The sequence below is a fragment of the Salvelinus namaycush genome, chromosome 20, assembly GCF_016432855.1.
Source record: "Salvelinus namaycush isolate Seneca chromosome 20, SaNama_1.0, whole genome shotgun sequence".
Lineage (NCBI taxonomy): Eukaryota > Metazoa > Chordata > Actinopteri > Salmoniformes > Salmonidae > Salvelinus > Salvelinus namaycush.
This window is the reverse complement of record NC_052326.1, coordinates 19,026,319-19,043,952: the sequence shown is the minus strand read 5'-3', so window position 1 is coordinate 19,043,952 and position 17,634 is coordinate 19,026,319. Positions and strand designations below refer to the sequence as shown.

Sequence of the window (17,634 nt, the reverse complement as noted above, 5' to 3'; positions counted from 1 at the left end):
CATCTGGACTGACCATCGTAATCTCGAGTATATCCGGGCAGCGAGGAGATTGAATCCGCGTCAGGCTAGGTGGGCCATGTTCTTTACCCGTTTCCATTTCACGATTTCATATCGGCCAGGCTCCCAAAATACGAAAGCCGACGCACTGTCCCGCCTCTATGATATCGAGGAGCGGTCCATCGAGCCGACTCCCATCCTCCCAGCTTCATGTCTGATGGCACCTGTGGTATGGGAGGTGGACGCGGAGATCGAGCGGGCGTCACGGTTGGAACCTGCAGCCCCTCAGTGTCCAGCAGGGGTTCAGTACGTGCCGCTTGGTGTCCGTGATAAGTTGATTCGATGGGCCCATACACTACCCTCCTCGGGTCATCCTGGCATCGAGAGGACAGTGCAGAGTCTTAGGGGGAGGTACTGGTGGCCCACGTTGGCTAAGGACGTGAGGTTTTATGTCTCCTCCTGCTCGGTGTGCGCTCAGAGCAAGGCTCCTCGACACCTGCCTAGAGGGAAGTTACAGCTCCTCCCCGTTCCACAACGGCCGTGGTCGCACTTGTCAGTGGACTTTCTCACCGACCTTCCCCCGTCTCAGGGAAGTACCACGATCCTGGTCGTTGTGGATCGGTTTTCTAAGTCCTGCCGTCTCATCCCGTTGCCCGGTCTCCCTACGGCCCTGCAGACTGCTGAGGCTCTGTTTACCCATGTCTTCCGGCACTACGGGGTGCCTGAGGACATCGTTTCTGATCGGGGTCCCTAGTTCACGTCCAGAGTTTGGAGGGTGTACATGGAACGGCTGGGGGTCTCGGTCAGCCTGACCTCGGGTTTCCACCACGAGAGTAATGGGCAGGTGGAGAGAGTAAACCAGGACTCCTAGTATCCGTGACAAGGAGACATTAGAGAAAAAATACTATCCTTTTTGGGGCGGTACCACAAAAAAGAAAAGCATGGGAGTGTGCATGTTGACCCTTCACTTGTAGAGAACAGGAGACAAACATCTGTTTACCACACTCAGGTAGCCTATATTATATACAACATATAGAAACCAAATACACATCGATCCATAAGACCTGGTCAATTAAAATGTGGATGGAACATTTAAAATATTTTGTATATTTAGTTTAGGAAGGTGTGTGTCCATAGTTAATCGAACATAAGGTAAGGTTAGAAGAGGATGCATAATAACCTACCCTCTCAAGCAGGGACAGAGTGGCTTTCAGGGCCCCCTCCGGTCGACCAAATGGAAAACAGTACCTGTGAAAGAAATCCAGTTTCATTTCTGTAGGGTTTATTATGAATGTTTTCCTTCATCATAAGACCATTCTTCATCCTCAAGGATTTCTACAATTTATAAATGACTACCCACTGTGCACAGACGTCTATTCAAGGTCTATTCCGCGTTGGTTTAACGCAATTTAATTGAAATGACGTGGAAATAATGTTGATTCAACCAGTTTGTGCCCAGCGGGCAGCTAGTTCTTGAGATCAGAATGTAAGTACAATTTTGCAGAGCACAGTGATTGATACATGATTGACATCTGTCACAATCTATAATCTGTGGTCTGATAAGTCCCATAGCCGTGTCTGTGCCAGGGTCAGTTATAGATTTAGATATAGTATTACAGTACACACCTGAAGTGTGTGATCTGGTTCTCCAGCAGAACACGCAGCCTCTCTTTGATATCCTCAAAGCGCTCCTTCTCCTCCACAGTGACTGTTCCTATCCCGTCAGGCCTGAGGGATATACAGTACCATAGAGTTTATATGGTTGGAGCATGGGGCAGGAAACACCAAGGTTGTGGGTTTCATTCCCACATGGTCCACATAAAGTACAATGAATATACAGTATGTGTTAACTGGGATATCTCTTAGGACATATTATATTAGTATCATCGTAATATCCCAATTCAGAGTAGACAGTATGGCCACCACTGGCACAGTGATCACAGGGGTCACACAAGGGTCAACATGGTCACTGGAGTTATAACTGCGAATTTCAGCTAACATAGTACACGTGTAGTGGCTAGCTATATGTCCACAGCAGAGCCTACAGTACGAAGAGTTTCTGTGGTGTATTCCACAGGTAAGAGCCAGCCATCTGTCTGGAACAGTGGGGCCACCAATATCTGAGGATGGTTACAGACGGGGGGTTATAACTGCACCCCCCCCCCCCCCCCAAGCTGTTGCCATCTTGTCTGACAGGAGTATCCCTCACCCCCCCCCCCCCAAGCTGTTGTCATCTTGTCTGACAGGAGTATCCCTCACCCCCCCCCCCCCCCCCCAAGCTGTTGCCATCTTGTCTGACAGGAGTATCCCTCACCCCCCCCCCCCCAAGCTGTTGCCATCTTGTCTGACAGGAGTATCCCTCACCCCCCCCCCCCCCCAAGCTGTTGCCATCTTGTCTGACAGGAGTATCCCTCACCCCCCCCCCCCCCCCCCCCCCAAGCTGTTGCCATCTTGTCTGACAGGAGTATCCCTCACCCCCCCCCCCCCCCCAAGCTGTTGCCATCTTGTCTGACAGGAGTATCCCTCACCCCCCCCCCCCCCAAGCTGTTGCCATCTTGTCTGACAGGAGTATCCCCCCCCCCCCCCAAGCTGTTGCCATCTTGTCTGACAGGAGTATCCCTCACCCCCCCCCCAAGCTGTTGCCATCTTGTCTGACAGGAGTATCCCTCACCCCCCCCCCCCCCCAAGCTGTTGCCATCTTGTCTGACAGGAGTATCCCTCACCCCCCCCCCCCCCAAGCTGTTGACATCTTGTCTGACAGGAGTATCCCTCACCCCTCCCCCCAAGCTGTTGCCATCTTGTCTGACAGGAGTATCCCTCACCCACCCCCCCCCCCCCCCCCCAAGCTGTTGCCATCTTGTCTGACAGGAGTATCCCTCACCCCTCCCCTCCTTTCTCAGTGTCCTTCACTGAGATGACATCCTGGGCCTGGTGACGTGGAGCATGTCACGTCTCCTGCTCCTCAAGCCGCTGTCACGGCGACCAGCGCCTCCTCTGTCACATGCACTCTGCTCAATTTCCCCCGTCCTCAGCCACGTCACTAACTATAAGGAGCCAGGCCCCTCAACCACACTCTCTTCCCTCTGTGTGTGTGTGTGTGTGTGTGTGTGTGTGTGTGTGTGTGTGTGTGTGTGTGTGTGTGTGTGTGTGTGTGTGTGTGTGTGTGTGTGTGTGTGTGTGTGTGTGTGTGTGTGTGTGTGCGCGCGCGTGTGTGTGTATGTTTCAGGCTATGATTGTCAGTGTTTGTGTTTTTGTGTTCATCTGAGGCATGTCGATAAAAAGCCTTTAATAAGATGTGGTGTGTGTATAATCTCTGCATCTGACGGTCCGTCAAACAGAAATCAACTATTTGATCATTTCACACTAATTATGCCTAGCCTCATTTTCTGCTCCTCCACAGCTTTCATAATGTTTTCATAACCTCACGCCCCTGTCCTCTATTATAATGGCTACATGGAAATGAGAAGTCATTTGTAACGATCAGCGATCAGAGAAACTAATAACAGAACACCGGAAGCATGCCATATCAGAGGTCTGTGCTTCCTCTAGTTCAAGAAGCTACAGTACGTGACTGGAGTTGAATTACAGCCAATTCACAAATTGACTAGTACATCACATTTTAAAAGACAAATACCATATTTAACCTGTATTTAACATTCAAACACCACATTTCCAAATCATTACCTAAACTTACTGGAGGTGGAATGAAATCCACTCCAACCTTTAAACAGACAATTTATTCTCAATTTACTCTCAGGCTACTGTACTCTCTATAATAATCAGTTCATGCCCTGTGGCCATCAGGCTATTACGTTGTGGGTGGATGAGGGGAGTGAGGTTTTTTTTGGCCAAAGATGGGTTTCTCTCATGGGCTGTCATGGTCATGGGGACTGTAGGCGGGCTGGCTGTAGCTGTGGCCTGAGCTCGGACAGTGGCAGGAGACACTCGCCCGTCACCCATGACAACCTGTCATCCTGTCATTCCTGACCTCCAGGCACACCGGCCGGCTGGAGAGCCCACTACAGTACACTACACCTCCCTCCCTCCCTTTATTTTCTGTCTCCATATTTCTCTCTCTCTCCCTCTATTCCTGACCCTCTCTCTTTACGTCCTCTCCCCCACTCTCTTTTTCTCCCATTTTCCTTTTTTCTCTCTCCACCCCCCACTCCTTTCCTCCCGTCTTCCTGTCCAGCCTGATCATAACAGGACTCAAACAGACAGCCCACCTCAGCTTCATCACTGTCTGTCATAGGATGAGGGTAGAGGGAGGGGTGGAAATCAAATCAAGTCAAATCAAGCATTATTTATGCAGCAAATATCCGACATAGAATGCAAGTGCTTCACAGGAAAAAAAACGAATAAAAAAGCGGAACTATTTACTACACAACAAACATCAAATTAAAAACGAAAGAATGCCAAAAACTGAACGACTATAAAGTACCCCAAGGAAAAGCAAAGCTAAAAAGATGCGGAGGGGTAGATGGGGTAGGAGGATTGTCAGACTGGGGGAGACTGGCAGACAGCCGCCGTGACCTTTGCCCCTCACACTGTAGTGACACTCGCTTGTTTATATTGACTAGAGATCCAGCCATGATTACGACAGATTCGGTCTCCATACAGAAGTGTGAGCACATGTACACAAACACCCTATGTACACAAACACCCTTTGTACATAGGTACAAACGTACGTACGTATGCACGTACAGTACACACAAACACACATTTTATTATGCAAAAAAAATACATGTAAATACCCAATAAGTATTTCAATATTTCAACTCCAGTATTCATAGGTACAAACGTACGTACATATGCACGTACAGTACACACAAACACACATTTTATTATGCAAAAAAAATACATGTAAATACCCAATAAGTATTTCAATATTTCAACTCCAGTATTCACTCTTGTTAAAATCAAAAAGTCAAGTGACTGAGGTCGGGTGGGAGGGAGAGAGTCACAGTGGATCTATCAGGGAGGAAGCACCACAGACTCTTACCTTCTGGGCCAAGAGACAGCCTGGGACTTGGAGTCCTTTTTTTTCCTAAACTCCTTGATTTTGAGTTCCCTCTTAGAGGGTGTGGGGGGCTCTGGGGTGGGGGGGTAAAGGTAACTCTGAAGCTCTGCCTCGGTTACAGGCCAGTTTAGCAACTCAGACAGTCTCTGACTACAGGTTGCATGAGAAAGAGGCAGGGGTGATGTTAAGAGATCAAGCATCAGAAAAAAAGAAAGAAGAACATTAATAAAGCAAACCTAAATCATAACAGACTATGAAAATCAATGAATTGAGAACAGACAACAAAGAAAGAAGAAAAATAAAATAATAAACACAAATCCCAACTGGACATGAGAAACTTAAAAGCATAAGTGACTGAAACAAGTGATTGGAAAAATAATATTAGAGAAAGCTTTGACTGAGGCAAAAAAACAACAAGCACAGTATGAGGTGGCTTGGTGAAGTATACCAGTACAGACAATTGTATGCAGATCTAGGGTGGAATATACATTCTGTTACTGTCTTCTCCGAATGAGATTGATTTGATGAAGAAGGTTGGTGGTGGAGTGGGTTCTCTGAGTGGGGAGGATTGGGTTTACTTTCATATGCATAACAGAGAGAGTGAGAGAGACAGAGACAGACAGACAGACACAGAGAGAGACAGAGAGACAGAAAGAGAGAGAGAGAGAGAGATGGGGGGTGGCGTAGAAGGGGGGCTGTAAGTCAGTACTCTGTACCTGTTGCCATGGACGTGTGAGGCACAGAAGGCAAAGCTGTAGTGCAGCAGGGTGGGGTCGATCATAGCCCCGTTCTCTGCCCTCTCCAGCAGGTCACCCAGGTAACACAGGTGTCTGTGACACCCCCGCACACCATTACGAGCACAGTACTCATCCATGACAAACACCTGGCCTGGACTGAACCAACCCTACAAAATAGACATACGAGGGAAGTTAGAATAGATCAAAATTGATAGAATGTAGGATCACAATGTAAAAGAATGAGGGAACCACTGGACTGGTAACCCTTTTCTCACCAAACAGGAGTAGGAGTCATTGAGTCTGTGGTCCAGGGTGAGGCGCTGCACCATCTCAAACAGAGAGGAGTGGTCAAAGCTGCAGGGGTTGGCTGAGATGAACTCATCCATGCCATGTTTCTGTGCCCGGTCCGCGTCTGTGTCCGTCCACCCCGGAGAGAGAAAGAGAGCCAGCACACACGAAGGGAGAGACAGGATCCACAGGAGTTAGACACAGCAGAGGATGGGAATGGCTATCGGAGTGAGAGGGTAAGAGAGCGTCACTCGCACAGTGTGAGGGCCCTATTCTATCAAAACTGCTAAGAAGGTTTACGGGTATACATTTTTCTTGCACTGGAAGATTGTGGGTTGGGGCTCATCTAATGAGTAATCAATGGCGTATGGGTGAAACTATACGGACACCCTCTCACCGGGCAGGAACATTTTTCAATTTGTTCTGAGCCTGCACACCAGGTTAACGGTTTACATTGAATAGGGCTCTCGTACAGTATGCTTCATCTGGGGGTGGGTGGTCTGGTCAATGGAGAGGATCAGTGTGGGGTTCATAGTCAACTAGCAGGTGGAAAGGGCTCTGGGCCAGAGGGAGGGTCAGGAGGATTGGATGTGAGTTGCAGCATAACCAATGCAGAAGGGTCATTCCTGTGGTCATGCATGACTGATTCTGTTCTGTCTGTCTGTCTCATTATTACAATGTTGGTCCAGTTCTCTCTTGATACGTATCAAAGTTACTTTATGTGGGGTCTTTCTCCCTACACAACAGTGTATGACTGTTGAAATCCCAGGTCCCCCCACATGTGATCCATCGGCCTGAGCATATACACCGAACAAAAATATAAACTCAACATGCAGTTGGGCCCATGTTTCATTAGCTGAAATCAAAAGTTCCCTGAAATTTTACATATGCACAAAAAGCTTATTTCTCGAAAATGTTGGGCACAAATTTGTTTACATCCCTGTTAGTGAGCATTTATACTTTGCCAAGTAATCCATCCGCCTGACAGGTGTGGCATATGAAGAAGCTGATTAAACAGCATGAACATTACACAGGTACACCTTGTGCTGGAGACAATAAAAGGCCACTCTAAAATGTGCAGTTTTGTCACACAACACAATCCCACAGATGTCTCAAGTTTTGAGGGAGTGTGCAATTGGCATGCTGACTGCAGGAATGTCCACCAGAGCTGTTGCCAGAGAATTTAATGTTAATTTATCTACCATAAGCCACCTCCAATGTATTTTTAGAAAATTTGGCAGTACTTCCAACCGGCCTCACAACCGCAGACCACATGTATGGTGTTGTGTGGGCGAGCAGTTTGCTGATGACAACGATGTGAACAGAGTGCCCCATGATGGCGGTGGAGTTATGGTATGGGCAGGCATAAGCTACGGACAACGAACAAAATTGCATTTTATCACGTGGTCCCGTGTGGCTCAGTTGGTAGAGCATGGCGCTTGCAACGCCAGGGTTGTGGGTTCAATTCCCACGGGGGGACCAGGGTTCAATTCCCACGGGGGGACCAGGATGAATATGTATGAACTTTCCAATTTGTAAGTCGCTCTGGATAAGAGCGTCTGCTAAATGACTTAAATGTAAATCAATGGCAATTTTAATACTCAGTGATACCGTGACGAGATCCTCAGGCCCATTGACGTGCCATTCATCCACCATCACCACAGCATGATAATGCACGGCCCCATGTCACAGTTCTTCCATGGCCTGCATACTCACCCGACATGTCTCCCATTGAGCATGTTTGGGATGCTCTGGATTGACATGCACAACAGCATGTTCCAGTTCCCGCCAATATCCAGCAACTTCCCACAGCCATTGAAGAGGCGTGGGACAACATTCAACAGCCTGATCAACTCTATGCGAAGGAGATGTGTTGCGCTGCATGAGGCAAATAGTGGTCACACCAGATACTGACTGGTTTTCTGATCCACACCCCCACCTTTTTTTTAAGGTATCTGTGACCAACATATGGTATCTGTATTCCCAGCCATGTTAAATCCATAGATTAGGGCCTAATGGATTTATTTCAATTGAATGATTTCCTTATATGAACTGTAACTCAGTAAAATCTTTTAAATGTACATTTTTGATCAGTATATATAGTCTAAAGTCTCTGATAGCAGCCTTTCTGATTGCATCCTCACATGATCGAATGCAACCTCTGAGGTGCACTAGCTAGACCCATCTTCTTTCCCCTCCCACCCTTCCCCTTTACTTCCACTCCCTCCCCTCCACTGCTCAGCCCGTCAGCACATCCCCCCTAGGGTCACCCTAATTAACCCCCCCCCCCTTTTGTCCAGAGAGGGGGCTAAATAAATTTGACAACACATTTTCACTTTCCTTCCCAGTGAGTGGGCTTAGGCATTACATCAGGGTCTGTCTGGAATGGGAAGGCTGACCGATAATCCATGCGCTGTCCATCTCCCTCTAGTTGTATTCTAATGGACTGCTTTAGCCAGGGCTCAGGGACTGCTCTGAATGCCTCAGATCCGCAGGTCACAGCTATTCTAAGCAGCGGTCTGGATAAATAGCTTATGCAGCTGCCCCTCCCGAGACGAGGCTTTACATGTAAATAAAGAGACAACACCACTTATGGAGCATTAACAACAGTTGCGATATAGATACAAATGAGTTTTCGCTGCAATGTGGATATACACACACAATGTCATAGTAAAATGTGTCCAGACACACCGATATAAAAAAGTGTCAAATGTTTTGGATTTTTTTCATAAATTCCAAATCACACAAAAGCTGAAAGTGACACACAAATATAAAATCATGAACAATAAATGACTTTGACTATAGAATAAAAATAAATAAATACCAAACTACCATCAAAGCTGAGAGAATATAATAATAAAAAATCACTTTTATTTTCTCCCATTGACCTCGACTTCACTGTTGAGTGAAACCCAATGTGGCGCCAAGCCAGCTGTCAACCACCCAGGGAACAAAGCCTGTGCTGCTATGATGCTTATGATCCCCAACTCCCAAATCCAAAAAGGTGACTATGTGTCCCTCTCCTCTGTGACTGGTGGCCTGTCATGTCTATTTGACATTCCAGCGGTGGAGTGGACATGGGGGCTCTGGACAGTAACAGACAATGACACTAGTCACCCCCGTCTGTCTAGGCAGGGGAAGGACTGACATCACAATGATTGATGGATGCTACTCATTTATAGATCCCTACACTAAACATTTGGGCTATTTAGCGCATAGTAAAAAAAGAAAAGAATTGACCACCAGCACCACCTCCCTGCTCATTCCCTCTCTCCCCAGAACACCCACAGCCCAGACTCTCTGACGGCAGAGTGAGGGGTACATGATGATAGCTGGGTCTGATTTAGTGGTAACGTGGAGCTAAAGACATGAGCTGACACTGTGGTTCTCACCTTCTCGATCAGTCTCTCTATCCTAAACATTTGAATTCATTGAACAGCAATTGTGGAAGATCTTATTATGCTCATTTAGATTTTGTATACAGGTTCATGTTTTTAACACATTTGTACATTTGCAAGTTGACAATACTTTATATCCCCGTGCACTGTATGATTCATAGAGCACTGAGAGCATACCAATATTAGTGTGTTAAAGGAGAGGATAAATGAATTCCTGAGGCAAATCTCTATATACCCAACAATACCAGGATCTGTCTCAGTCTTTCAACAAGAGGGAACAGAAAACAGACTCAGTTTTAAGCATAAATGGTGAGAACATCACCCTGGTAAATGTTCTTGTCAGGCATCCAAAGAAAGAAAAGGTAAACGGATATGTACATTGTAAAAGTGGCAGAAGTGTTAATTTCAGGTCCGTCTCTAAGGAGTGGAGAAGACTGCAGCAGCATATGGTAAAAGGAATGGCATGACATTATCACTTGCTACATGTTAGCATTCAGAATACTCCAGGTACATATTTGCCAGCTCTCATTTAGCAGCAAGAAGAATAAAGAGGAAAAGGCAGGAATTGAGCAATCTTCAGTAAAACATGGATATTCCACTGGAAATAACAATTGATTAAATATATAATAAATATATACAGTGCCTTCAGAAAGTATTCATACTCTTAAATATTTTTTACAAATCTCACCAATCCACACACAATACCCCATAATGAAAAAGTGACAACATATTTGTAGAAATGTGGGCAATTGTTTTGAAAATGTAATATTGCATTTATTTAAGTATTCACACCCCTGAGTCAATATTTTGTAGAAGCACCTTTGGCAGTGATTACAGCTGTGAGTCTTTCTGGGTAAGTCTCTAAAAGCTTTCCACACCTGGATTGGGCAACATTTGCCCATTATTCTTCACAAAATTCTTCAAGCTCTGTCAAATTTGTTGTTGATCATTGCTAGACACCTATTTTCAGGTCTTGCCATATATTTTTAAGTAGTGTTAAGTCAAAACTGTAACTCGGCCACTCAGGAACACTCACTGTCTTCTTGGTAAGCAACTTTCCTTTAGGATTTTGCCTGTGCTTTGCTACATTCCATTTTTTTTTATCCTGAAAAACTCCCCAGTCGTTAATACCCATAACATGATGCAGCCACCACTATGCTTGAAAATATGGAGAGTGGTACTCAGTAATGTGTTGTATTGGATTTGCCCAAAAATTACACTTTGTATTCAGGACAAAAAGTTTATTGCTTTGACACATTCTTTTAAGTATTACTTTAGTACCTTGTTGCAAACAGGATGCATGTTTTGGAATTTTTTATTTTTACTCTGTCAATTAGGTTAGTATTGTGGAATAAATACAATGTAGTTAATCCATCCTCAGTTTTCTCCTATCACTGCCATTAAACTCTGTAACTGTTTTAAAGTTACCATTGGCCACAAGGTGAAATCTCTGAGCGGTTTCTTTGCTCTTCGGCAACTGAGTTAGGAAGGACACCTGTATCTTTGTAGTGACTGGGTGTATTGATACACCATCCAAAGTGTAATTAATAACAATTGAATGTCTGCTATTTGTTTTACCCATCTACCAATAGGTGCCCTTCTTTGTGAGGCATTGGACAACCTCTCTGGTCTTTGTTGTTGAATCTGTGTTTGAATTTCACTGCTCGACTGAGGGACCTTACAGATAATTGTATGTGTGGAGTACAGAGGCAATGATAAAAAAAACATGTTAAAACCCTATTATTGCACACAGAGTGAGTGCATGCACCTTTTTATGTGACTTGTTAAGCACATTTTTTTTTACCCCTGAATTTACTTAGGTTTGCCATAACAAAGGGGTTGAACACTTATTGACTAATGGCATTTTCGATTTTCAATTTAATTTATTTGTAAAAAGTTTGAAAAACTTAAATCTCAATTTAACCAATTTAAAATGTAGGCTAACAGAACAACATTTGGAAAAAGGGGTGTGAATACTTTCTGAAGGCACTGTATATAAATATCATCTAGCAGACATTTAGTAGACTTACATGCATGCATACATTGGATTTGGACTTTTCCGCAATTTGGAAGAAGCACATCAAACTATATAATGTGTATGAAGTGTGTAGCCAAATTGCATTGGTCTGGAATAAAAAGACACGATTATTTATCTACCTATAATATTTTTTTATGATCTTATTTTAAACCCCCAAAACATATAGTAAGTGTTTTTTTTACATTGTTTTTCTCCAAAGTGAAGACATTTGTAAAGTTGCAAGTGTGAACTAGCACGTAGTTATTTAGCAACATTTCCCTGATTGCTTCCTGGAATAATTGTGCAGAGACCACACTGTTTAATTCATGTCATGGCACTTTTAACATGGTAGTAATCAGCTGCTGAGAGACAAAGGCCTCCAGTAGTTGTCAAAAACAACCATTTCACCGAATTAACATACGCCCTCAGTTCTACTGCAATGTATGGAACATGACAATCAACAAATCATTGTAGTTTTATGTTGTGGGTTTTAGCCCTGTCTCCGCCTTAACCCTTTATTACTATTATGGTAATTAAAACTGTTTCTGCCTTTTTTAAATCAATTATTTTTAAGAGATACCATATTGGTATATTATAAGTCCTGGTGTTTAGAAATAGGTCTGTTTTGCTAAGAAGGGATTTCATGTTCAATTATGTTGCTGAGAGCGAGAGAAGGCAAATATGCAGTTTAACCAAAGCAAAGCAAACAAAATCAGAGTGACATGCATCTTAGTCTTGGAGGATGGAAGTGAGTATATAAGTTTTCTAAAGTGGTCTAAGACAGAGATAATATAAAGATTTGAATAGAGGGAGAGAATGAACAACAGAAGAGGAAGAGGGAGGAGAGCACATTGCTTTGGTCAGATAATCAGTGTGGATTATCTGAGCTGTGCCAGCAACAGGGAAGCACTTACCCTTAAATCCAGCTACGAGATAGATAGCGGGGTAAGAAGGAACAAACCAGAGACACATAAAGACAGAGAGCAGACACAGAGACCTGACCTACAGCAGCTGGGATAGACCAGGGACACACACAAAGCATGAGTGTGAGAGTGAGAGTGAGAGAAAGTGGGGAAAAGAGCTCATAAACTGTTAAACAACTGGTATAATAGGACACAGGGGAAGAGCTAAACTAAAGAGATGAATATTGACATAAGGTGAAATGAATAGATACAGGTAGAGAGTGAGAGATAATGTGATATGGAATAGGAGAGAGAGACACAGCGTTGATGAAAAAAATGACATATTTAGTGATGATAGTAGAGAGATTAATGAAACAGATTGAAAGGAGAGGTGAGGAGAGGCGTTCTTTCTTCTCCAGATGGATGTAGACACTTCGCTGTAGTTGCTTGGGGTTACATAATATACACTGTTACACACACATTCCTATAGAATAAATATATACCATAACAGTGCGTATTGCCCATTTTAAAATACACACTTGTGTGGAGAGAAATAAATACAACAAAAGAGGTTACCTCAAAAAGGAGTCCAATAAAATCCGTATCTTGATAGATATTGAATTTGATTAGACATAACAGCATTGAACATTGGGCGGTCGTTTCCTGGGTACTGTAGCTGAAACAGTGAGAGCTACTCTGAGTGTTGTGGGCCTCGTGGGCACAACATGGGTGGCACTTACAGAACTGGGAGATGGGTGCGTCTAGCTGAGGTGCAGAGCCTGCTCTGTTGTTGAGTTTCTGGACCTGGGTGGGGGGGATGGGCTTGTGGGACTGGCCCGTGGCCCGGTACATAGCCTGGACCCACAGGATGCGGTCCTGCTCGTCATCACTGGCAAAGATCACAGTGTCACCTTCCTTTACTGCGTTGAAGAAGGTCCTCCCACCGTCAAGACCTAAGGAATTATTACGGTTAGCAGTGTTTGTAGGGCTAGTGCTACAGGTAGATACCAGCACATATATACAAAAGTATGTGGACACCCCGTAAAATTAGTGGATCCGGCTATTTCAGCCACACCCGTTGCTGACAGGTGTATAGATCGAGCACACAGCCATGCAATCTCCATAGACAAACAATGGCCTTACTGAAGAGCTCAGTGACTTTCAACGTGGCACCGTTGTCAGTTCAAGTCAGTTCGTAAAATGTTTGCCCTGCTAGAGCTGCCCCGGTCAACTGTAAGTGCTGATTTTGTGAAGTGGAAACATCTAGGAGCAACAACGCCTCAGCCATGAAGTGGTAAGCCACACAAGCTTGCAACACTCACTACCGAGTTCCAAACTGCCTCTGGAAGCAACGTCAACACAATAACTGTTAGTCGGGAACTTCAGGAAATGGGTTTCCATAGCCAAGTAGCTGCACACAAGCCTAAGATTACCATGCGCAATGCGAAGGTGGAAACGCATTCCCTGGAGTGATGAATTACGCTTCACCATCTGGCAGTACGATGGACGAATCTCGGTTTGGCAGATGCTAGGAGAACGCCACCTTCCCCAACGCATAATGGCAACTGTGAAGTTTGGTGGAGGAATAATGGTCTATGGCTGTTTTTCCTGCTTCGGGCTAGGCCCCTTAGTTCCAGTGAAGGGACATTTTTACGCGATAGCATTCCATGACATTCTAGAGACGATCCTGTGCTTCTAACTTTGTGGCAACAGTTTGGGGAAGGCCCTTTCCTGTTTCAGCATGACAATGCCTCCGTTCACAAAGCAAGATCCATTCAGAAATGGTTTGTTGAGATCGGTGTGGAAGAACTTGACTGGCCTGCACAGAGCCCTGACCTCCACCCCATCAAATACCTTTGGGATGAATTGGAAAGCCGACAGCGAGCAAGGCCTAATCACCCAACATCAGTGCCCGACCTCACTAATGCTTGTGGCTGAATGGAAGCAAGTCCCCGCAGCAATGTTCCAACATCTAGTGGAAAGCCTTCCCAGAAGAGTGGCGGCTGTTAGAGCAGCAAAGGGAGGAAAAACTCCATATTAATGCCCATGATTTTGGAATGAGATGTTCGACAAGCAGTTGTCCACATACTTTTGGTCATGTAGTGTATTTAGGCCCTGGTACTAATGCAACTAGTTGAGAGTCGTGGAAATTATCTCAAGGAAAGGAATTGGATAGCCATTTGCACAGGCTAAATTGCCAAGAGAACAAATTACCCGTCTTGGTTATTAATGTACAATGGCAGAGCCATGACTGGTGTGTGGTGTATTACTGTACCTGGCTGAGGGTCGGTGTGTGTGTGTGTGGTGTATTACTGTACCTGGCTGAGGGTCAGTGCGTGTGTGTGGTGTATTACTGTACCTGCCTGAGGGTTGGTGTGCGTGTGTGGTGTGTTAGGCTGGGTTTCTGTACAGCACTTTGAGATATCAGCTGATGTAAGAAGGGCTATATAAATAAATTTGATTTGATGTTACTGCACCTGGCGGAGGGTCGGTGTACGTGTGTGGTGTATTACTGTACCTGGCTGAGGGCTGGTGTGTGTGTGTGGTGTGTTACTGTACCTGGCGGAGGGTTGGTGTACGTGTGTGGTGTATTACTGTACCTGGCTGAGGGTTGGTGTGCGTGTGTGGTGTGTTACTGTACCTGTCTGAGGGTGTGTGTGTGTGTGTGTTTGGTGTGTTACTGTACCTGGCTGAGGGCCGGTGTGTGTGTGTGTGTGTGTGTGTGTGGTGTGATACTGTACCTGGCTGAGCGTCGGTGTGTGTGTGTGTGTGTGTGTGTGGTGTATTACTGTACATGGCTGAGGGTCAGTGTGTGTGTGTGTGTGGTGTGTTACTGTACCTGGCTGAGGGTCGGTGTGTGGTGTGTTACTGTACCTGGCTGCGGGTCGGTGTGTGTGTGTGTGTGTGTGATGTGTTACAGTACCTGGCTGAGGGTGTGTGTGTATGTGTGTGTGGTGTATTACTGTACCTGGCTGAGGGTCGGTGTGTGTGTGGTGTGTTACTGTACCTGGCTGAGGGACGGTGTGTGTGTGTGGTGCGTTACTGTACCTGGCTGATGGTCGGTGTGTGTGTGTGGTGTAATACTGTACCTGGCTGAGGGTCGGTGTGTGTGTGTGTGGTGTATTACTGTACCTGGCTGAGGGTCAGTGTGTTTGTGTGGTGTATTACTGTACCTGACTGAGGGTCAATATGTGTGTGTGACCGTACCTGGCTGAAGGTCGGTGTGTGTACGTGGTGTGTGTACGTACACAAGGTCGGTGTGTGTACGTGGTGTATTACTGTACCTGGCTGAGGGTCGGTGTGTGTGTGTGGTGTGTGTTACTGTACTAGGATGAGGGTCGGTGTGTGTGTGGTGTATTACAGTACCTGGCTGAGGGTCGGTGTGTGTGTGGTGTATTACTGTACCTGGCTGAAGGTCGGTGTGTGTGCGTGTGTGTGTGTGAGTGTGTGTGGTCTTTTACTATACCTGGCTGAGGGTCGATGTGTGTGTGTGTGGTGTGTTACTGTACCAGGGTGAGGGTCGGTGTGTGTGGTGTGTTACTGTACCTGGCTGAGGGCCGGTGTGTGTGTGGTGTGTGTTACTGTACCTGGCTGAGGGTCGGTGTGTGTGTGTAGTGTATTACTGTACCTGACTGAGGGTCGGTGTGTGTGTGTAGTGTATTACTGTACCTGGCTGAGGGTCGCTGTGTGTGTGTGGTGTACTAGTGTACCTGGCTGAGGGTCGGTGTGTGTGGTGTGTTACTGTACCTGGCTGAGGGTTGGTGTGTGTGTGTGTGTGTGGTGTATTACTGTATCTGGTTGAGGGTGTGTGTGTGTGTGTGTGTGTGTGTGTGTGTGTGTGTGTGTGTGTGTGTGGTGTGTACCTGTACCTGGCTGAGGGTCGGTGTATGTGTGGTGTATTACTGTACCAGGATGAGGGTCTGTGTGTGTGTGGTGTATTACTGTATCTGGCTGAGGATCGGTGTGTGTGTGTGTGTGTGTTGTGTGATACTGTACCTGGCTGAAGGTTGGTGTGTGTGTGGTGTGTTACTGTACCTGGCTGAGGGTCGGTGTGTGTGTGTGCTGTGTTACTGTACCTGGCTGGGGGTCGGTGTGTGTGTGTGTGTGTGTGTGTGGTGTGTTACTGTACCTGGCTGAGGGTTGGTGTGTGTGTGTGGTGTGTTACTGTACCTGGTTGAGGGTTGCTGTGTGTGTGTGGTGTATCAGTGTACCTGGCTGAGGGTCGGTGTGTGTGTGTGTGGTGTGTTACTGTACCTGGCTGAGGGTCGGTGTGTGTGTGTGGTGTGTTACTGTACCTGGCTGAGTGTCAGTGTGTGTGTGTGGTTTATTACTGTACCTTGCTGAGGGTTGGTGTTTGTGTGTGGTGTATTACTGTACCTGGCTGAGGGTCAGTGTGTGTGTGGTGTATTGCTGTACCTGGCTGAGGGTCGGTGTGTGTGTGTTGTGTGTTACTGTACATGGCTGAGGGCCGGTGTGTGTTTGTGGTGTGTTACTGTACCTGGCTGAGGGTCGGTGTGTGTGTGTGTGGTGTATTACTGTACCTGGCTGAGGGTCAGTGCGTGTGTGTGGTGTATTACTGTACCTGACTGAGGGTTGGTGTGCGTGTGTGGTGTGTTAGGCTGGGTTTCTGTACAGCACTTTGAGATATCAGCTGATGTAAGAAGGGCTATATAAATAAATTTGATTTGATGTTACTGCACCTGGCGGAGGGTCGGTGTACGTGTGTGGTGTATTACTGTACCTGGCTGAGGGTTGGTGTGTGTGTGTGGTGTGTTACTGTACCTGGCGGAGGGTTGGTGTACGTGTGTGGTGTATTACTGTACCTGGCTGAGGGTTGGTGTGCGTGTGTGGTGTGTTACTGTACCTGTCTGAGGGTGTGTGTGTGTGTGTGTTTGGTGTGTTACTGTACCTGGCTGAGGGTCGGTGTGTGTGTGTGTGTGTGTGTGTGTGTGTGTGTGGTGTGATACTGTACCTGGCTGAGCGTCGGTGTGTGTGTGTGTGTGTGTGGTGTATTACTGTACATGGCTGAGGGTCAGTGTGTGTGTGTGTGTGGTGTGTTACTGTACCTGGCTGAGGGTCGGTGTGTGGTGTGTTACTGTACCTGGCTGCGGGTCGGTGTGTGTGTGTGTGTGTGATGTGTTACAGTACCTGGCTGAGGGTGTGTGTGTATGTGTGTGTGGTGTATTACTGTACCTGGCTGAGGGTCGGTGTGTGTGTGGTGTGTTACTGTACCTGGCTGAGGGCCGGTGTGTGTGTGTGGTGCTTTACTGTACCT

General features: G+C 46.1%; 1 protein-coding gene across 6 annotated transcripts in view; it reads right to left on the bottom strand.

Annotated features, from left to right (window-relative positions):
* The window catches only part of LOC120065712 (calcium-dependent secretion activator 1), a 188,854-nt gene that overhangs the window by 55,466 nt on the left and 115,754 nt on the right, over positions 1–17,634 (bottom strand). For 5 of the 6 annotated variants that reach the window (XM_039016794.1, XM_039016791.1, XM_039016793.1 and 2 more), the window contains exons 11-15: positions 13,100–13,312; positions 6,030–6,166; positions 5,734–5,921; positions 1,624–1,725; positions 1,182–1,245 (exon numbers count right to left, since the gene is read on the bottom strand). In XM_039016794.1, coding sequence (XP_038872722.1) covers positions 1,182–1,245; positions 1,624–1,725; positions 5,734–5,921; positions 6,030–6,166; positions 13,100–13,312 — 704 coding nt within the window. The remainder of the gene's footprint in view (positions 1–1,181; positions 1,246–1,623; positions 1,726–5,733; positions 5,922–6,029; positions 6,167–13,099; positions 13,313–17,634) is intronic. The other variant, XM_039016797.1, reaches the window with a different exon arrangement.